General features: G+C 38.5%; 1 protein-coding gene across 1 annotated transcript in view; it reads left to right on the plus strand.

The window, feature by feature from the left end:
• The window catches only part of LOC128653841 (multidrug and toxin extrusion protein 2), a 236,275-nt gene that overhangs the window by 32,770 nt on the left and 180,488 nt on the right, over positions 1–23,017 (plus strand). Inside the window, exons 6-8 of the mRNA XM_053707375.1 lie at positions 17,206–17,250; positions 17,401–17,498; positions 18,844–18,941. Coding sequence (XP_053563350.1) covers positions 17,206–17,250; positions 17,401–17,498; positions 18,844–18,941 — 241 coding nt within the window. The remainder of the gene's footprint in view (positions 1–17,205; positions 17,251–17,400; positions 17,499–18,843; positions 18,942–23,017) is intronic.

The raw sequence follows: 23,017 nt of genomic DNA on the forward strand, positions 1-23,017 counted from the left end.
AAAGTTGCTTAAAATGGCATGCTCTATCTGAATCACAAAAGAAAATTTTTGGGTTCAGTGTCCCTTTAAGAATTGAAACAAAGTAAAATCTATACAATACATATATTCTTGTGGAGAAAAGTACTATTTGCTGAACCACATGTTTTCTAGTGATAGAATTCCATTGGGTCTTGACAGGACTTTTTTTTTTTTTTTCAGTTGGACACTATCGGCTAGATTAAGAGTTTTGCGTTAGGAGTGAAAAAGCCTCATAACGCTGCTTTTTCACTAATGCTGGTATTACGAGTCTTGCAGGTATATCTGTCCTGCACATTTTCTTTTACAAGATATGACGAGTCCACGGATTTCATCCTTACTTATGGGATATCGCCTCCTGGTCAGCAGGAGGAGGCAAAGAGCACCACAGCAGAGCTGTATATATATATATATATATATATATATATATATATATATATATATATATATATATATATATATATATATATATATATATATATATATATATATATATCTCCTCCCACTCCAGTCATGGTGTTAGTTTAGATTCCTCAATCAAGAGTTTATTTTTTGTGTAGTGCCTAAGTGTGCTACTTTGTGTTAGGGTGTAGCCTAGACCAGATCAGTCTCTTCAGTTTGCTAAAAAGAGAAGCATCTGGTGGCTTCAAAGCAATGGGAACTGGAGGAATCCTATTTTCTCTGTGCCTCCTATGATGTGTGCTGCTTTTCAGATGATGGTCTTAGCATATTGCAACTAAGGCCCGGTATGTCTCCACTGCTTTACAGGAGGGAACCTCTTGAATGTGGGACTGATCATGCGGTTTATTCAGCTTTTAAGTATGTACAGCTATTTTATTCTGGGACAATCCTAACTCAGAAAAGGGCTGTAGCAATTGCCTATCATATAGGAATTAAACCTGATTTCATTTGGTGGTACAGGGTATTTCAAGGGACAATGTGAAATGCTAACTGTCAGTGTCACGTAGTGGGGCTAACTAGGTTCATTTGGCTCCTACAGTGACGTTATTTTTATTCAGGGCTGTTGTTACGCTGGGGACTGCTGAGAAAAACGGCTTCACTTCGGTCGAATGACCGTAATGTGTTAGCGTGTTTTGTATTTATGTCTGGCTGCTGTGAGCAGTACTGGGTAGTTTCAAGATTATAGTCACTTATTGATTTTTATTTGCGGCCATTTTTTATTTGATTAGAGGCCTTCTCTCTGATTGCCGCCCACGAGGGGCGGGGCTGACTTTGCGCGCTTCAGACCGGATGCGTCTTGAAGCCGCGCTCTTTCTTCTGGCTGAGACTGCAGAGGACGTGTTTCCCGGACGCTTGTCGAGACCGCATGATTACATTACTTAAAGCAGGCGGTCTTGAGCGTCCGGGTGTTTGACTGTGTTGTGTCACTGTGTCGAGGGGGCAGGTAGGCGCCACAGCTCCGCTGTGCACTGATTTCCTATACTTCTTTTTGACAATATGAGTATTTTAAAGACACAGATCGCTTCTAAGCAAAGCATAACAGTATTCATAGCAGCGATTATAAGCGCATTATACGTCAAACAAGCTTATAGCTGCCTTAGTTTTTAAACCTAAAACGGTTCCATTTTTCTCTGTTTTTGTTTATACAAAAGAAAAGATAAACATTTACATAGACAGACTGTACTTTTGTCATTTATATTAATAGTACCATATTCAATCTAGTTTGAGATATGGTTTTGGAAAGTGTCACATGTTCGTTATGTTTGAATGCCAATGTGGAACCCCCTGTTACTTTTTGTCCTTCATGTACTGAGAGGTCTTTACAATTCAAAGAACAAATTTTCTTTAATGCAAGTACATCTAAGGATGTTTCTCAGCCTGATGAGACTTGGGGTATGCCGCATCTTTCTCCTCTAGCGTCACAACCTTTAACGCCCGCCCAAGCGATGCCATGTTCTTCAACTGCGTCCACTTCATTCACTCTTACAGAAGTTTTATCTAAGTGGCCGGGGTTACAAGGCAAACGCAGCAGGACAGAATCCCCTGTGGTCCCTGCGACTTCTGATCCTTTGATGGCTATCTCCAATGTACCCTCCCAGGGTTCTGAATTGGAGGGTAGGGAGACACTGTCTGAGGGGGAACTGTCTGATTCAGGAAGTGCATTGCCCCAGTCAGATTCAGACGTCATGTCTTTTAGATTTAAACTTGAACACCTCCGTCTGTTGCTGCGAGAGGTTTTGATGACTCTGGACGACTGTGACTCTATTGTGGTCCCACCAGAGAAATTGTGTAAGATTGACAAATACCTAGAGGTCCCTTCTTATTCATATGTGTTTCCTGTTACTAAGAGAATTTCGGAAATTGTTGCAAGGGAATGGGGAAGACCGGGTATCCCGTTCTCCCCTTCCCCTATTTTTAAGAAAATGTACCCTATATCTGACACTGTTCGGGACTCTTGGCAGACGGTCCCGAAGGTGGAGGTAGCTATTTCTACCCTAGCGAAGCGTACAACTATTCCTATCGAGGACAGTTGTGCTTTCAAAGACCCCAAGGATAAGAAGTTGGAGGGTCTTCTCAAAAAGCTCTATGTTCATCAAGGGTTTTTATTGCAACCAGCGGCCTGCATTGTAACAGTCACGACTGAGGCTGCTTTTTGGTTTGAAGCTCTAGAAGAGTCTCTTAGGACGGAGACTTCTTTGGAGGAAATACAAGATAGAATTAAGGCCCTTAAGCTGACTACTTTTATTACGGATGCTGCCTTTCAGATAACAAAATTGGCGGCTAAGAGTTCAGGATTCTCCATCTTAGCACGGAGAGCCCTATGGTTCAAATCTTGGTCTGCGGATGTGTCCTCTAAAATCCAAGCTTTTGGCTATTCCTTTCAAGGGAAAGACCCTATTCGGGCCTGATTTGAAAGAAATCATTTCTGACATTACGGGAGGTAAGGGTCATCTCCTCCCTCAGGACAAGACATCTAAGCAAAGGGGACGACAGAGTAATTTTCGTTCCTTTCGTAATTTCAAAGGAATCCCCCCTTCCTCTTCCGCTAAACAGGAAGGGAATTGCCCACAAGCCAAGCCCACCTGGAGACCCAACCAGGCTTGGAACAAGGGTAAACAACCCAAGAAGCCTGCTGCTGCTCCCAAGACAGCATGAAGGGGCGGCCCCCAATCTGGGACCGGATCTAGTAGGGGGCAGACTTTCTCTCTTTGTCCAGGCTTGGATAAGAGACGTTCAGGATCCCTGGACACTAGAAATTGTGTCTCAAGGGTATCAGTTGGAGTTCAAAAATTCTTTCCCAAGGGGAAGGTTTCTTCTTTCACGATTGTCTGTAGACCAGATAAAGAGAGGCGTTCTTACGTTGTGTAAAAGACCTCTCCACTATGGGAGTAATTTGTCCCGTTCCAATACAGGGGCAGGGGTTTTACTCAAATCTTTTTGTGGTTCCCAAAAAAGAGGGAACGTTCTGACCCATTTTTGATATCAAGAGTCTGAACAAGTTTCTCAGAGTTCCTTCCTTCAAGATGGAGACCATTCGGACAATTCTTCCATTGATCCAGGAGGGTCAATATATGACTACCGTGGACTTAAAGGATGCATATCTTCATATTCCCATCCACAGAGATCATCACCAGTTCCCGAGATTTGCCTTTCTGGACAAACATTTTCAGTTCGTGGCCCTTCCCTTTGGGCTGGCCACAGCACCCAGGATCTTCACGAAGGTTCTAGGGTCTCTGCTAGTGGTTCTCAGGCTGCGGGGCATTGCAGTGGGGCCTTATCTGGACGATATTCTGATCCAGGCATAGTCTTATCAGCTGACAAAGTCTCATACCGACATTTTTCTTTCCTTTCTAAGGACTCACGGGTGGAAGGTGAATCTAGAAAAGAGTTCACTAATTCCACAGACAAGGGTTCCTTTCCTGGTAACTCTAATAGATTCTCTATCCATGAAAATCTTCTTGACGGAAGTCAGAAAGTTAAAGATTCTGAATACATGCTGATCCCTTCAGTCCAATTTTCGGCGCTCAGTGCATGGAAGTAATTGGATTGATGGTGGCGGCAATGGACATCATTCCATTTGCTCATTTTCATCTCGGACCTCTACAACTGAGCATGCTCAGACAGTGGAATGGAGATTATGCAAATTTGTCTCCTCAGATAGATCTGGATCAGGAGACAAGATACACTCTTTTTTGGTGGTTGTCGCAGGATCATCTGTCCCAAGGGACGTGCTTCCGCAGACCCTCATGGGTGATAGTGACAACGGACGCCAGTCTACTAGGATAGGGTGTAGTCTGGAATTCCCTGAAGGCTCAGGGTGTGTGGACTCGGTCGGAGTCTCTACTTCCAATCAATATTCTGGAATTGAGAGCAATATTCAATGCGCTTCAGGCTTGGCCTCAGTTGGCTTTGGCCAAATTCATCAGATTTCAGTCGGACAACATCACGACTGTGGCTTACATCAATCATCAGGGAGGAACAAGGAGTTCCTTAGCGATGACAGAAGTATCCAAGATTATTCGGTGGGCGGAGGCTCACTCTTGTTATCTGTCGGCAATCTACATCCCAGGAGTGGACAACTGGGAGGCGGATTTTTTGAGCAGACAGACGTTTCATCCGGGGGAATGGGTACTCCATCCGGAGTTTTTTGCCACCCTGATTTTCAGGTGGAGCAGACCGGAATTGGCTCTGATGGCGTCTCGTCTGAATGCCAAGCTCCCAAGATACGGATCCAGGTCCAGGGATCCTCAGGCTGAACTGATAGATGCCTTGGCAGTGCCTTGGTCGTTCAACCTAGCTTATGTGTTTCCACCATTTGCTCTCCTTCCCCGGGTGATTGCACGGATCAAACAGGAGAAGGCTTTGGGGATTCTCATAGCTCCTGCGTGGCCTCGCATGCCGATCTGGTGGACATGTCCTCTCTGTCGCCGTGGAAGCTTCCATTGAGGCAGGACCTTCTCATTCAGAGACCCTTCCATCATCCAAATCTAGTTTCTCTGCAGCTGACTGCTTGGAGATTGAAAGCTTGATTTTAAATAAGCGAGGGTTCTCTGATCCGGTCATTGATACTTTGATCCAGGCACGTAAGCCTGTTACTAGAAAGATTTACCATAAGATATGGCGTAAATATCTTTATTGGTGCGAATCCAAGGACTACTCATGGAGTAAGATTAGGATTTTATCTTTTCTCCAAGAAGGATTGGAGAAAGGGTTGTCAGCAAGTTCCTTAAAGGGACAGATTTCTGCTTTGTCTATTTTGCTACACAAACATCTGGCAGATATTCCGGATGTTCAATCTTTTTGTCAGGCTCTGACTAGAATCAGGCCTGTGTTTAGACCTATTGCTCCTCCTTGGAGTTTGAATTTAGTTCTTAAGGTTCTTCAAGGGGTTCCGTTTGAACCTATGCATTCCATAGATATTAAATTGTTATCTTGGAAAGTTTTATTTTTGGTTGCTATTTCTTCTGCTCGCAGAGTTTCTGAGCTTTCAGCATTGCAATGTGATTCTCCTTACCTTATTTTTCATTCCGATAAGCTAGTGTTACGTACCAAACCTGGTTTTCTTCCTAAGGTTGTTTCCAACAAAAATATTAATCAGGAAATTATTGTTCCTTCATTGTGTCCTAATCCTTCTAAGAAGGAGCGTCTGTTATATAACTTGGACGTGGTCCGTGCCCTGAAGTTTTACTTGCAGGCGACTAAGGAATTTCGTCATTCATCTTCATTATTTGTTGTTTTTTTCTGGAAAACGTAGGGGCCAGAAAGCTACGGCTACCTGTCTTTCTTTTTGGCTGAAGAGTATCATCCGTTTTGCATATGAGACTGCTGGACAGCAGCCTCCTCGGCCATCAGTGATGGATTTGCAAGGCTGCAACTTGGTTTTCTCTTCACACTTTTTCCAAATTTTACAAATTTGACACTTTTGCCTCGTCCGAGGCCGTTTTTGGGAGAAAGGTTCTTCAAGCAGTGGTGCCTTCCGTTTAGGTTCCTGTCTTGTCCCTCCCTTTCATCCGTGTCCTATAGCTTTGGTATTGTATCCCATAAGTAAGGATGAAATCCGTGGACTCGTCATATCTTGTAAAAGAAAAGGAAATTTATGCTTACCTGATAAATTTATTTCTTTTACGATATGACGAGTCCACGGCCCACCCTGTCATTTTCTAAGACAGGTCTTTATTTTTGTTAAACTTCAGTCACCTCTGCACCTTGGCTTTTCCTTTCTCTTCCTAACTTCGGTCGAATGACTGGAGTGGGAGGGAAGGGAGGAGCTATATATACAGCTCTGCTGTGGTGCTCTTTGCCTCCTCCTGCTGACCAGGAGGCGATACCCCATAAGTAAGGATGAAATCCGTGGACTCGTCATATCGTAAAAGAAATAAATTTATCAGGTAAGCATAAATTTCCTTTTTTTGGCAGTAACGCCAAACGCCAATGTAACTACCGCATCTTGGGACTTCCATAGCATCGGTATTAAGAGTTTGCCTGTCCGGCCAAAAAGTGAGCGGTACAGCCTATACAGTCAAGATCCATACCGTAAACAAAGTCGGTAGTTATGTGTTTTGCGTTACAAAGCCGTAACATAAAACTCATAACTAAAGTGCTAAAAAGTACACTAACACCCATAAACTACTTATTAACCCCTAAACCGAGGCCCTCCCACATCGCAAACACTAAAATAAATTATTAACCCCTAATCTGCCGCTCCTGACATCGCCGCCACTATAATAAACATATTAACCCCTAAACCGCCGTACTCGCACATCGCAAACACAAGTTAAATGTTATTAACCCCTAATCTGCTGCCCCCAAAATCGCTGCCACTTTACTAAAGTTATTAACCCCTAAGCCTAAGTCTAACCCTAACACCACTAACTTTAGCATAATTAAAATAAATCTAAATAAAAATTACAATTAATACCTAAATAATTGCTATTTAAAACTAAATACTTACCTGTAAAATAAACCCTAAGCTAGCTACGATATAACTATTAATTACATTGTAGCTAGCTTAGGTTTTATTTCACAGGTAATTGTATTTATTTTAACTAGGTAGAATAGTTAGTAAATAGTTATTAACTATTTACTAGCTACCTAGTTAAAATAAATACAAATTTACCTGTAAAATAAAACCTAACTTGAGTTGCACTAACACCTAACATTACACTACAATTAAATCAATTACATTAATTAAATACAATTAACTAAATTACAAAAAATAAAAAAACACTACATTACACAAAATAAAAAAGAAATTATCAAATATTTAAACTAATTGCACCTAATCTAATAGCCCTATCAAAATAAAAAAGACCCCCCCCAAAAAATAAAAAACCCTAACCTAAACTGCCAATAGCCCTTAAAAGTGTCTTTTGTGGGGCAATGCCCCAAAGAAATCGGCTTTTTTTTTTTTTTTTTTTTTTAAATATATACAAACCACCCCCCAACAGTAAAACCCACCACCCACACAACCAACCCCCCAAATAAAATCCTATCTAAAAAAACCTAAGCTCCCCATTGCTCTGAAAAGTGCATTTGGATGCGCATTGCCCTTTTAAAAGGGCATTTAGCTCTTTTTCAGCTTAAACCCTAAACTAAAAATAAAACCCACCCAATAATCCCTTAAACCCTAACACTAACCCCTGTAGATCAACTTGCAGTTTTGAAAACCGGAAATCCATCCTCAACGAAGCCGGGAGAAGTCTTCATCCAAGTGGCAAGAAGTCGTCCTCCAGGCGTGCAGAAGTCTTCATCCAGACGGCATCTTCTATCTTCATCCTTCCGACGCGGAGCGGCTCCCTCTTCAAGACATCCGGCGTGGAGCATCCTCATTCATACAGTCCCAGCTGTACACTGAAGGTTCCTTTAAATTACGTCATCCAAGATGGTGTCCCTTGAATTCCGATTGGCTGATAGGATTCTATCAACCAATCTGAATTCAAGGTGAAAAAAATCCTTTTGGCTGATGCAATCAGCCAATAGGATTGATCCAATAGGATAGATCCAATCGGCCAATATAATGCAAGCTCAATCCTATTGGCTGATTCTTGCCGCTTGGATGAAGACTTCTCCAGGCTTCGTTGAGGATTAATGTCCGGTCTTCAAAAACTGTAAGTGGATCTTCGGGGGTTAGTGAGTTTTTTTTTTTTTAAGGGTTTATTTGGGGGAGGGGTTATGTTTAGCTTAGGGTTTGGGCTGAAAAAGAGCTTCATGCCCTTTTAAAGGGCAATGCCCATCCAAATGCCCTTTTCAGGGCAATGGGGAGCTTAGGTTTTTTTAGATAGGATTTTATTTGGGGCGTTTGGTTGTGTGGGTGGTGGGTTTTACTGTTGGGGGGTTGTTTGTATTATTTTTATTTTTTTATTTTTTTACAGGTAAAAGCTGGTTTCTTTGGGGCAATGCCCCGCAAAAGGCCCTTTTAAGGGCTATTGGCAGTTTAGTTTAGGCTAAGTTTTTTTTTTTTAATTTTGGTCGGGCTATTTGATTAGGTTTAATAAGTTTTTAAATATTTAATCATTTCTTTTTTATTTTTTGTAATTTAGTTAATTGTATTTAATTAATGTAATTCATTTAATTGTAGTGTAATGTTAGGTGTTAGTGTAACTCAGGTTAAGTTTTATTTTACAGGTAAATTTGTATTTATTTTAACTAGGTAGTTAGTAAATAGTTAATAACTATTTAGTAACTAGTCTACCTAGTTAAAATAAATACAAACTTACCTGTGAAATAAAAATAAAACCTAAGCTAGCTACAATGTAACTATTAGTCATATTGTAGCTAGCTTAGGGTTTATTTTATAGGTATTTAGTTTTAAATAGGAATTAGTTAGGTATTAATTGTATTCTTTATTTAGATTTATTTTAATTATATTAAAGTTAGGTTTAGGGGATAATAACTTTAATATAGTGGCGGCGACGTGGGGGGGGGCAGATTACTGGTTAATAAGTGTGTAGGTAGGTGGCTGCAATGTCGGGGGCGGCAGATTAGGGGTTAATAAGTGTAATGTAGGTGTCGGGGGTGGCAGATTAGGGGTTAATAGGTATAATGTAGGTGGCGGCGATGTCGGGGGCGGCAGATTAGGGGTGTTTAGACTCGGGGTTTATGTTGGTGTGTTAGGTGTAAACATAAATTTTCTTTCCCCATAGGAATAAATGGGGCTGCGTTACAGAGCTTTACGCTCCTTTATTGCAGGTGTTAGGCTTTTTTTTAGCCGGCTCTCCCATTGATGTCTATGGGGAAATCGTGCACGGGCACGTACAACCAGCTTAAAGCAGCACTCTTATTTGGGTGCAGTATGGAGCTCAAAGCAACCATATTGCCTGCTAACGCCGGGTTTTTGCAAACCTGCAATAGCAGCGCTATAGGGAGGTGAGAGGTGTAAATAATTTGTAAGTTGGTACCGAGCCGCTCATAAAGCAAAACTCGTAATCTAGCTGTATGATAATAACCTGCAACATGAATAAATATTTTATTGTTATCACTTTTTCCATGTGCTATGTAATGTGTTATATCTGCTCCTTTGTTGTGTCAAGAATTCAAGAAGGAGAAATAAATATAAAAAGTGCAATATTTTTAAAGTAGTATTATAGATAAATAAAATGTGCAGTTGACGTGTTACATTTTTTTCAGGTAAAAATTTTGAACAGTGATTTGCACTTATTACTACTGATCAGTAAAGATTGTTCTATATTTTTAATATATGTTCCTTTTTAAAAGGTGTTTGTGTGTATTTTTAGATAAAAAAACAAACAAACAAAAAAAAAAACCTAAATATATATATATATACACACACACACAGTATAAAAAATCTACACACCCCTGTTAAAATGTCAGGTTTCTGTGATGTAAAAAAATGAGACAAGGATAAATCATTTAAGAACTTTTTCCACCTTTAATGTGTCCTATAAACTGTACAACTCAATTGAAAAACAAACTAAAATCTTTTAGGTAAAGGGAAATAAAAAACTAAAATAATATGGTTGCATACGTGTAAGCACCCTTAAACTAATACTTTATTGAAGCACCTTTTGATTTTATTACAGCACTCAGTCTTTTTGGGTATGAGTTTTTCAGCATGGCACATCTTGACTTGGCTTAATTTGCCCACTCTTCTTTGCAAAAACACTCTAAATCTGTCAGATTGCAAGGGCATCTCTTGTGCACAGCCCTCTTCAGATCACCCCACAGATTTTCAATCGGATTCAGGTCTGGGCTCTGGCTGGGCCATTCCAAAACTTTAATCTTCTTCTGGTGAAGCCATTCCTTTGATTTGGATGTATGCTTTGGGTCGTTGTCATGCTGAAAGATGAAGTTCCTCTTCATGTTCAGCTTACATTAGAAACACACCATAACACCCAATCCCAACCTCCACAAGGCAAAACAAATGAAGGCATACTTAAACATAAGAATAAGCAGGCTGGTAGAAATAGGTATGGTAGAGCTCTAGAGAGTGATAGACACCCTAAACAAGGGGTAAACACAGAGCAGCCGCAGGTTTTTCACGAGGCCATAGCTGGACAGGGAGGAGGTGGGAGGGGAAGAGGTGTGATACACAGACCCCAAATGACACAGGGAGAAGAGCAGCCCCAGATACAGAGGGAGGGATACACATTAAGGAGAGGGAGGCAGAACAAGAACAAATACAAAGTTTGAAAATAATCAACTTATCTTCTGCCACATTAGAAGAATCAGAGGCTGGGTCTTAACTTTGTACCCTCAGTTGATTTTGATGTATTCGAGACATTGCTTGATGTAAACAAGTTGGTTCGCAAACTAACATTAAAAACGTTTTTTTCTGCAGAAATGGTTGAACAGGATGCTGTACAGGTTAATATTAATGTTGATAGGAGAGTGGAAAATGATTATTTTCAGATAAAGGACGCTGTGGATTTCCTAACTCTGTATCAGCTAGAAAAAGACAGTAATACACTTGAGGACACTAAAAGTTCACATACAGGTTACAGACCTAAGTCAACATTTTACCCCACAAGAAATAGAGGGAATATTTTAGAACAATTTCACAAGAGGGTGGAGGAAGACTTAGTAAAACTGAAGTCAAAAGGAAAAACACATAGAGAGAATTTAACAGCTAAACAGAAAATTGGCTTAAAACTTTTGAAACAAAGGGAAGATGTGGTAATAAAAAATTCGGACAAGGGAGGCTCCATTGTGATTATGGACAGAAGCTCCTATGTCCAAGAGGCATTGAGACAACTCAATGATGAGGAGGTGTACCTAGTGTTACGGGGGAACCCGGTTTTAACATTCCAAAGAGAAATGAGGAGTTTGCTGGACGACGGGCTGGAGCTTGGGGTAATAGATCCAGATACCTTTGAGTATTTGATGGTGGAGGAGCCGGTTACCCCGATCTTCCACCATTTGCCGAAGGTGCATAAGACCTTGGAGGATGTCAAAGGACGCCCAATAGTGTCTGGTATAGGTTCTCTATTTGAGAATCTGTCCAACTGGATAGAGTCTCTCCTCCAGCCCGTCGTTTGGAAATTGCCATCATTTCTAAGGGACACAAAGCACCTGTTAAACTTAACAGAAGACTTAGTCTGGGAATCGAATTACAACTGGCTCACCATAGACGTGGTGGGCCTTTATTCAGCTATCCCCCACAAGGAAGGTCTAGAAGCTGTTAAATATATGTTGGACAGCTTCAGTGACTATTACACTAACCTCAAAAGCTTCATTCTGCGGACCCTCCTTTTCCTATTAACTCATAACTACTTTGAGTTTGATGGTGTGTTTTATCTGCAGAGGTGTGGGACAGCTATGGGGGCAAAATTTGCCCCTGCCTTTGCAAACATCTATATGGGCTGGTGGGAGCTGTCCCACGTCTATGCAGATGACAATCCATTTAGAAACTCAATTGTAGCATACAAACGCTACATTGACGATTTGATAATGGTTTGGTCAGGCACGGAAGCAGAAAGTGTATCCTTTATGGAATACCTAAATTGCAATAGAGCTGGCTTACAGTTTACTTATGCTTTTGACACCAAAAAAGTACCATATCTAGATGTTTAACTGGAAGGGGATATAGCAGAAGGAGCAGTAATATCAACTTTATATGTTAAGCCAATTACTGCTAATGCGTTTCTCCATGCATGGAGCGGTCATCCACGCCATATGAATTATGGAGTGGCAAAGGGACAGTTCATAAGGCTGAAACGCAACTGCTCTAGAGAAGCAGACTATCAAACAGAAAGCAAGTTGCTATGGAAAAAACTTAAGGCGAGGGGTTACCCCAATGGGCCTCTACGGAAGGCCTACTTTGATGTACAACAAATATCTAGGGCCGATTTACTAAAGCCAAAAACATCAGGTACTAATAAAAGGTCAAGTGAGATAACATTTGTGACAAACTATTCTAATCAATATAGGGAGGTTTGTGAGATTATAAAGAGGAATCTGACAATCCGGAGGGCAGATGAAGCACTGAAAGATGTGATAGATAAAGGTTGCCAATTTGTTTCAAAAAGAAATTTAACGATTGGCAACATTGCCTCACCCAGTGCACTCAAAAAACCACAGAAGGAAAGCAGCTGGCTTAGCTGTAAAGGGCATTATAAGTGTGGATCACATGGCTGTACTGCATGTGGTTATACCACAAGCAGCAAGGTTTTTCAATCATGCTACACACGAGTTTTTGACTGTAATTTCTGTACTAATTGTCGCTCTGAATTTGCGATTTATGCAATCACCTGTACACAATGTCAGAAACAGTATATAGGGTGTACGACAAGAGAGGCACGTGAACGGATACGGGAACATTTGAACGACATTGAGAAAGGGAGGACAGCAACAGGGGCATCCAAGCACTTTATCCATGAACATGGAGGTAGTGCCAAAACATTTACTTGGATGATTATAGATATCATTAAAAACAAGCCGAGAGGAGGCAGTAGAGTAAAGGAGCTATATAAGAAAGAGGCCTTTTGGATCTTCAAATTGAACACACGTATGCCAAAAGGTCTAAATATTGAGACCGATCTGATTAATCATTGGTAATAAATAAGTGAGAATCCAATGTACAATAGGAGGTATACTGCTCATTTTGAGTTTTCCAATTATGGCTTTAGCTCTAGCTATTAGTGGCGAGATCAAACACATAAGAATGCTGCATATGATGGGTTAACAACCAATAGTGATTAAAAAGTTACCCTTATTTTGTACTTTACCTATTATTACTTTTTCCCTTTCATTTTTACAACTAAAATCAATTACTGAAAATAAAATCCACTAAAAACAATAACAGTAATAGGGAACATATGTGTGTATGCACAGAAATATACACCACATTGAGTTATGTAATACTATTATAATATGGTGACACATCCAGTTTTGGTAAAAGGCAATAGATTAGAATGGGCATTATTAAACATAAATAAATGATGCTCTAAAGGTTTTTTTTCTAGGAGAGATTAAGGTGAATAATCTAATGCTAATGTGCGCATATGTCTTCCTATATATAATACTATTATAATATGGTGACACATTCAGTTTTGGCAAAAGGTAATAGATTAGAATGGGCATTATCAAACATAAATAAATGATGCTCTAAAGGTTTTTTTTCTAGGAGAGATTAAGGTGATAAATCTAAATAATCTAAAGCTAATGTGCATATATGTTTTCCTATATATATATATATATAATCTACGAAATAGTCCAGCATCCAGTCATTTCTAAAAGAAAAAATTCCCTTTTTGGTGAAAATTGTGCTCACATGTTTTTGTTTAAATAATATTACGAAATAGTTCATCAAATAGGTTTCCTTCTAAATGGGGAAACAAATATTTCTCTGGTATCAGGTGAGCACCAGTAAGCTCTTAGTATCCTCTGACGAATAGGGTAACAGAATTAGGAATATCTAGCACAGATAACCAATCAATGAAGAGGGAGTGAAATATAAGTCACCAATTGACACTGACAAGTAGAATCTACGATTAAGGCTAACTAAAGCCGAAACATGTTAGACATGTCTATCAGATCTGTGCTGTGATTTTAACAACATGCTGTGTTTTAAGAAGGAGTAATAAACAAACATTCTAAAGTTTTATACCTGTGCCGGTTTTTCTTGGTGCCTCTTCAGATCACCCCACAGATTTTCAATCGGATTCAGGTCTGGGCTCTGGCTGGGCCATTCCAAAACTTTAATCTTCTTCTGGTGAAGCCATTCCTTTGTTGATTTGGATGTATGCTTTGGGTCGTTGTCATGCTGAAAGATGAAGTTCCTCTTCATGTTCAGCTTTCTAGCAGAAGCCTGAAGGTTTTGTGCCATTATTGACTGGTATTTGGAACTGTTCATAATTCCCTCTAGCTTAACTAAGGCCCCAGTTCCAGCTGAAGAAAAACAGTCTCAAAGCATAATGCTGCCACCACCATGCTTCACTGTGGGTATGGTGTTCTTTTGGTGATAGGCAGTGTTGTTTTTGCACCAAACATATCTTTTGGAATTATGGCCAAAAAGTTCAACTTTGGTTTCATCAGACCAGAACACCTTTTTCAACATGCTTTTGGGAAACTTCAGATGTGTTTTTGCAAAATTTAGCCAGGCTTGGATGTTTTTTTTGTTTGTAAGAAAAGGCTTCTGTCTTGCCACTCTACCCCATAGCCCAGACATATGAAGAATATGGGCAATTGTTGTCACATGTACCACACAGCCAGTACTTGCCAGATATCCCTGCAGCTCATTTAATGTTGCTGTAGGCCTCTTGGCAGCCTCCCAGACCAGTTTTCTTCTTGTCTTTTCATCAATTTTGGAGGGACGTCCAGTTCTTGGTAATGTCACTGTTGCGCCATATTTTCTCCACTTGATAATGACTGTCTTCACTGGGTTCCATGGTATATGTAATGCCTTGGAAATTCTTTTGTACCCTTCTCCTGACTGATACCTTTTAACAATGAGATCCCTCTGATGCTTTAGAAGCTCTCTGCGGACCATGGCTTTTGCTGTAGGATGCGACTAACAAAATGTCGGGGAAGACCTACTAGAACAGCTGAACTTTATTTGGGGCTAATCAGAGGCACTTTAAATGACAGGTGTGTTCTGACTCCTATTTAACACGATTTTGAATGTGATTGCTTAATTCTGAAAACCGCTACATCCCCAGGGTGTTCACACTTCTGCAACCATATTTTATTTTTTTATTTTTATCTCCCTTTACCTAAAAGATTTCAGTTTGTTTTTCAATTGAGTTGTACAGTTTATAGGTCACATTAAAGGTGGAAAAAGTTCTGAAATTATTTATCTTTGTCTCATTTTTTGACATCACAGAAACCTGACATTTTAACAGGGGTGTGTAGATTTGTATAACCTATGTATGTATGTATGTATGTATGTATGTATGTATGTATATATATGTGTGTAGTTTGTGTGTTATCGTTAAAATTAAGCTGCTGTCTTTTTTTTTTTTTTTTTTTTTTATTTAAAGGGACAGCTTTCAATAATAAAATTATATTTTAAAGTATTTTATTATTGGAAAATGCAATGGGTGAAATATATAGTTTAAGGGACACTCAAGTCAAAATTAAACTTTCATGATTCAGATAGAACATGCAATTTTAAACAACGTTCTAATTTACTTCCCTTAACAAAATGTGCAGTCTTTTTATATTTACACCTTTTTTGAGATAACGGCTCCCACTGAGCATTTGTAATATTTTACAGAATATATGTATATGCTTTTATGATTGGCTAATGGCTGTCACATGATACAGGAGGAGTAGAAATAGACATAACTTTGAAATTTGTCAGAAAAATAATCTACTACTCATTTGAAGCTCAGACTAAGTGCAATTGCATAGTCTGATAATTAATTTGTTGATTGTGCAAATATTCTGTAAACTTGCCTGTTTTTGTACTCCTGATATCTGCTTTTAGTAAGGCTGTAATTTTGCATTCCCCACACAGCTTGCTACAGTCCCTAGTCAGATGTAAGAGCCGCTCTATTTGTGAGTGTAGGCAGAATCAGAAAGGGATAGTATGTGCTGCTCTTTCTGACCCCTCTTTCTCTGGTAGCACTGCTTTCTTTACTTCATCTTTCTGTACCGGTTCTTGAGGTGATAAAACAGGGGGCACTAACAGCTGAGACTTAGGGGTAGATTTACCAAGCAGCGCATGCTGCTATCTACCCCCGTACTTTCAGGCTCGCCTCTGAGGTGGGAGACGGCAATTAGTCCGATCGGGTTGATTGACACCCCCTGCTAGCGGCCGATTAGCCGCAAATGTGCAGGGGGCGGCATTGCACAAGCATTTCACTAGAAATGCTTGTGTAATGTTAAATGCCGACAACGTATGCTATTGTCATTTATCGATGTCTGCCCACACATTGATAAATCTACCCCTTACACTCTCACTGTCTGCACATGGCTAAAGTCAGCTTCAGCACAGCAATGCACTATTGGGACCTAACTGAACATATTTGGTCAATGCCAAGAGGCATATGCATCCATCAATCACCAGTTGGCTCATAGCAGTGTGTTGCTGCTCTTAAAACTACCTAGGTATGCTTTTCAACAAAGAATAACATGAATAAAGTAAATGTTATAACAGAAGTATATTGAATAGTCTCATAAAATTGCATACTCTATCTGACCCATGAAAGTTTTTTTTTAATTTTGACTTTCATGATCCTTTAAAGGGACAGAAACCAAAACCTTTGTTCCATGATTTAGATAGAGCATGTGATTTTAAACAACTTTCCAATTTACTTTATTATCAGATTTGCTTCATTCTCTTGGATACTGTTGTGGAAGCAGCAGCTATGCACTACTGGGAGTTAGCTGAACAAATCTGGCGAACCAATGACGAGGCATTTGTGTGCAGCCACCAATCAGCAGCTAGCCCCCAGTAATACATTGCTGATCCTGAGCCTATCTAGGTATACTTTTCATCTAAGGATACCAGAAGAATGAAGTAATTAGAACGATGGTTACATTTTCCTGTATCTAAATCGTGAAAGAGAAATTTGGGGTTTAAGTTTGCTGAGAAAGGGTTAGGTTATAAATCTCAGCTGCTGGTGTGCGTTCTTACCACCACCCTCCCCCTCAGCTTTGTATGCAAATTACCACCAAACTGAAAGCTGATGTCAGAAGTACAAGAACAGGCAAGTTTAAAAATAAAAATAAGGATAAACAACTTGAAACTTGTCAATCAGTGCTATTAGCTAGTGTAGTTTTGTACATGTTGGAAAACTAAAAGTGTGTGGTTTTGTTTTTATCCAGGCAGTATTCCTTTACCAGCTGCAGACAAGATATTTACTAAATCAGGTAAACTCCCTGCAAAATGTGATTTGCAATGAGATGAAATAACTATGAAAACAACAAGAGTATAAAGCATTTTAGTACTGAGAATTTATTTACTTTTTTCATTTTAAATATAGAATAACTTGATTTAACTACCTTTATTTTGTATTTTAGGGTATAATTTGGCCCCAGGTTTTTACTGGGGCAGCTGTAAATATTATTAATGCTGCTGTTAATGCATTCTTACTGTATGGCCTGAAGTTGGGAGTAGAGTAAGTATTTTTACATCTTTTAATCATTACAAGATCTATAATTTGGCATGGGAGACTGTATTATTTATACTCTATAAAATAGCCTGAGTAGGACATGTCAAGAAGTTAGTATTTTCTAAGCTTGAGGTTAGAATTCCCTGCAGAGTCATAAGAGAGAGAGGGAATAAGTATTAGTTTGTGGTGTGACACATTTGACATAGGTGGGAATACTGCAGTAGCACGTTACTCTGCTTGCAATAGTACGTCAGTGTGTCATTATGGGAGATATGAGCAATGTGTCTGCAGCAGATATGGGATTCATTTTTATATCTCTCTAGATGTTTTTACTGATTTAAAAGACTTTATTAAGATGTTATAATTTGTATTATATATTTATTTTTTGCAAAAGAGATTATTTAAAGGGGAACCCACTAATTATGAATATATAGATCATTGGCAGAAATTGCTGGAATATGGTTTAGCTGCAAACATTGAGTTGATTTGTAACCCAATATAAAATTAATTTAAAATAGGCTGCTTTAGCCATCTTATAAGCCCCAAGTGCTGGTCGATCTATCCAATTTCAGTTCTTTTGACAGACTTGAATTTTAGCCAATCAGTACTGACTCTTAAGCAACTCCACGGGAATAAGTACAATGTTCTATATATTGCACACATGAACTAGCACCATCTAGCTTTAAAAAAACCTGTCAAAATGCACTGAGATAAGTGGTGGCCTAAAAGGGCTTAGAAATTAGCATATGATCCTACTTTGGTTTAGCTTTCAACAAAGAATACCACCAAGAAAGAATACAAGAGAACAAAGAAAATTTGATGATAAAAGAAAAGTAAATTGCAGTTTAAAATTGCATGCCCTATCTGAATCATGATAGTTTTAATTTTGACTTTACTATCCCTTGTTTATCTGTCAAAAGTTATATCTTAGTTACTTTTACTTTGGTGCCTTTCATTAGCCTGGTTGGTAATTTTAATAGTTGAATTTTTAAACATACCAGTAATAGCTCTTATTAAATTAATAACATTTCAGATTATATTTGTATAACATGCATTGTTAACAAACATTTACACTTTAATAAAGTGTTATTGCATAGAACATTCACATATATATATATATATATATATATATATATATATATATATATATATATATATATATATATATATCTATCTCGGTGTATATATATATATATATATATATATATATATATATATCTCTATCTCTATCTCGGTGTATATATATATTTTTTTTAAATTGCAAGAAAAAAAGGAATCCACATGGACTGTTATTATTCATTCTATGTAATGGTTTTAAAAATATTTTTTCTTCCTGATTTGTTTCCATTAGGGGTTCTGCCTGGGCAAACACTATTTCTCAGTTCACAATGTCTACTCTGCTCTTTGCATACATTTGGTGGAAAAAGCTATATGTTGAAACATGGGGAGGTGAGGTGTTTAATACACACATTAAAACTTGTGTACAATTTCTCCTTATGATATTAAAGGGATATTAAACAGTGCTGCTTTTGGTAAAAACAAATATATTAAATCAAAGTAAATATAAAAAGAAAAAAATTGTGTAAAAAAAAAAACTGCAAATTAATTATTTTCTTGAAAAAGTAGCCCTGAGCAAATTGTACTCCCCTATAAGTGTTATAAGCTCAGGCTAAGATAAACCTTCCTGCTAAAGCCTCCTCCTCCTTGTAGGGCTGTGACAGGAAGCACAAATGTAGTGTAAAAAATAAATTAAAGGTAAAATCCATTTAAATAGATGAATAATACATATTGCAATGATTTCTATTAAAGGACCAGTTCACTGGTGGGAATGGAGTTAATTTGCAGCAGTAACACTGATTAAAGGGACAGTCAACACCAGAATTGTTGTTTAAAAAGATAGATAATCCCTTTATTACCCATTCCCCAGTTTTGTATAACACGGTTATATTAATACACTTTTTACTTCTGTGACTAACTTGTATCTAAGCATCTTCTGACCACCCCTAATCACATGACTTTATGGTATTATCTATTGACTTGCATTTTAGCCAATTAGTGCAGTGTCTGCCACTTGCCACAGGCATGATCACAATGTTATCTATATGGCTTACATGAGCTAATTCTCCCCTTTTGTGAAAAGTAAATAAAATAGAGGCGGCCTTCAAGGGCCTAGAAATTATCATATGAGCCTTCCTAGGTTTGCTTTCAACTAGAATACCAATAGAACAAAGCATATTTGTTGATAAAAGTAAATTGGAAAGTTGTTTAAAATTACATGCCCTATTTGAAAAATTAAAGGTTTTTTTTTTTTTTGGGGGACTTGATTGTCCCTTTAACAAGTAAAGGAGATAATAAATAAATGTAGCAGTATATGTATGTATGTATGTGTGTGTATATATATATATATATGTGTGTATATATATATATATATATATATATATATATATATATATATATATATATATATATATATATATATATATATATATATATATATATATATATTATTAATTCAAAGTGCTTTAGTAAATTATATGCTGAACACACACACACACACACACAAAATCAGCAGCTAACAAAATAAATGCAAAGTGTGGGGAGTGATATTTTAAATTGTCTATGGGAACATAATAATTGCTTAAGACCTGGGTGATTTTCTATATTTTTCAGTTTGTTTTTCAATAGTCTGGTTACATAACCACTTCATGCAGAGACCTTTCCTTGTATATGATCTAGCAACAGAAACTGCTTACATAATATACAACCTGCAACTGCTGTATAAGGGTCGATTTATCAAAGGCTTCACACCCCTATGACTGCAGGTTCTCACAAGATAACCTGAAGTCCGTATTTATGAAGCAGTGGTCATCAGACCGCTGCCTCCCTAACTTCTTTGCCACCTCTAAGGTGGCTAATTTCAATCGCCCTGGTCTCGTCCAACTGGGGAGATTGACAGCTCCTGTCCGTGCTTGATTGACTGAGCCCGGGCAGGGGGTGGGATTGCACAAGAGCACAAAATTGTGTTCTTGTGCAATGCTGAATTCCGGCAGTGGAATAAAGCTCGCCAGAGGCAAGCTGCGGTGGACAGGGGCGCATATGTATGCTCCTGTCCACCGCAGCTTGATAAATCCACCCCATAGACTCAGACATTTAGGCAGTGTAATTCAATCCTCTCCGTAATGCAACTGAACTCAATAATCAGTTACAGCTGCCTGTGTTCTGTTAAGGGACCAAACTTTTCAAAAGAGCGAACCATGTCACTTCCTGTGACGTTTCATCAGCTGTTGCACTCATTTTGCCCCTAATGCGCATGCGTGCCAGCGTCATCACATACCTGGACGCATACGTCACTGTGAAACTATTTAGACTTGTGAAATTCTGAAACCTTTCTATAGCGCATGCGTGGGCTTTTCTATCACAAATGGGGGGGTTTATGGAACGATGTTTATTCAACACTGTATGTGAATTATGGTGTGAAACCGAAATAAATGTATACTTTTATTTAAAAATATTTATTTATATATAACCTCAAACATGGAACGATGTTTATTCGTCCCTGCATGACAAACAGCCACTCGGCTATCGCCACTGCATGTCGTATTTTTAAGTAAACGTGAAGTGCTTTGAATGCACGCCTTCTTGTTTGTATGCGTTTGAAGTAATATATAAATAAATATTTTTAAATAAGTATACATTTATTTCGGTTTCACACCATAATTCACGTACAGTGTTGAATAGACATCGTTCCATAAACCCCCCCCCCATTTGTGATAGAAAAGCCCACGCATGCGCTATAGAAAGGTTTCAGAATTTCACAAGTCTAAATAGTTTTACAGTGACGTATGCGGCCAGGTATGTGATGACGCTGGCAGGCATGCGTATTAGGGGCAAAATGAGAGCAACAGCTGATGAAACGTCACAGGAAGTGACATGGTTTGCTCTTTTGAAAAGTTGGTCCCTTACCAGAACACCTGCAGTCATTGTGTTGCAGCTTCAAGATCATATACAATGTTTCAGTTTGCACAAACCTAATTTATATAGCCCACGATCTGTGAGACTAGCAATGGGTTAAACAGTAACATTTGCTTTCCAGCTGATTTAAGCTTCATGCCCATGTGGATTTTACTTCTGAGCTGAATACTGTACATTCAGGTCAGTGTCAAAGTGTGTTCAAAGACAGGAGTGGAATTGCGTGTTGCAAACTTGTTTTTTTTTTCTTTTCAAATAAGTTGCATTTCACATCAAACTGAGAGATGTAACTGACCTGTATGTATTCAAGTCATAAGTCAAGCTGCACAAAGCACAGTGAATTTGTGGGCTGTGACTGTCCTGTGATCCTTCTGCTGTTTAGTGGTAATTAAAATCTGCAATATTCAATAAATCAGCAGTAATGGCAAGAATGGTAGAAAAAAGCATTTTTTTTTCTTGTGAAGATGTAGTAAATATGAAGGGAGATTGTAGCCTCAGTATAGTGCTAAGCGCATTCTGATGGAAAAGCATCAGCTGTAAGAAACTGCTCACTGCTCAGCACAGTGCCGGGGGTGGAGCATGTGCTATGCACTGATGTCAGGGAGACCAGAGTGGCCGCACGGCCAACAAAAATATTCAAAGTAGTATACGATATAAAATCTGAGATTTAAAAAAAAAAAAAATGTATTTACAGAGACAGAAAATGTTTATTCTATGCTCAGCACTAGTATATTTAAAGGACCAGTCAACACAGCACAAAGCACAAAACCAAAATAAATATACAGCCACATAGAAGATTAAGTTTATAATGTATATGAGCATTCAAAATAAAAACTTAGATAGTAAAATTATTATAAAACTTACTTTTCTCCTGTCTGTTTTACCAATTGTTCTGAGGCTTGTCCACCTCCCACGTCTAGAGGAGGATGGGCTCACTGAGTGACAAATTTTATCTTCCAATCCAAGATTAGCCTATTTGCATTTTTTTCCCCATTGTGTGCATGTGAGTGTGCACATCACCCCCCTTGCACGTGACTCCCTCCTCAGACGTTCACCATTGTCTTTATAAATTACAAGCAGGCACAGCATGAAAGGGAGCAGCTCTGCTAAACGGCATTTAGAGCAGGAGCTGTTCTTTCATGTCAGTTGGATTGGTGCCACATTATAGTGCTTCTCTAAGATATTTTAGTGCACCCACATAATTGCAGCATAAATGTTTATTTTGCTCCCCTTGCATGAACATTTTCACTATAAAAAAAAATAATTTCAATTTTTTTTAAAATTATAATGTTCCCTTTTTACAGTAAGTCTGTGTAATTTGCACTTCCAATTACTTATTTTATAATTATCATCCCTAGTTTTAAATTATAGGCTACCCATGCTACATATCTATTTATAAATGTATATTGTATAATCTTCCATTGATACTCTGCAGGCAATATGGGTATTTAAATAATGGAATTTGTTTTATACCTTAGAAAACACACTACTTGCTTTTATAATAAGCAATTTATTTTTAATTTATAGGCTAACCCTGCTACTTCTCTTTTTAACAT

The sequence above is a fragment of the Bombina bombina genome, chromosome 3 (genome assembly GCF_027579735.1).
Source record: "Bombina bombina isolate aBomBom1 chromosome 3, aBomBom1.pri, whole genome shotgun sequence".
NCBI lineage: Eukaryota > Metazoa > Chordata > Amphibia > Anura > Bombinatoridae > Bombina > Bombina bombina.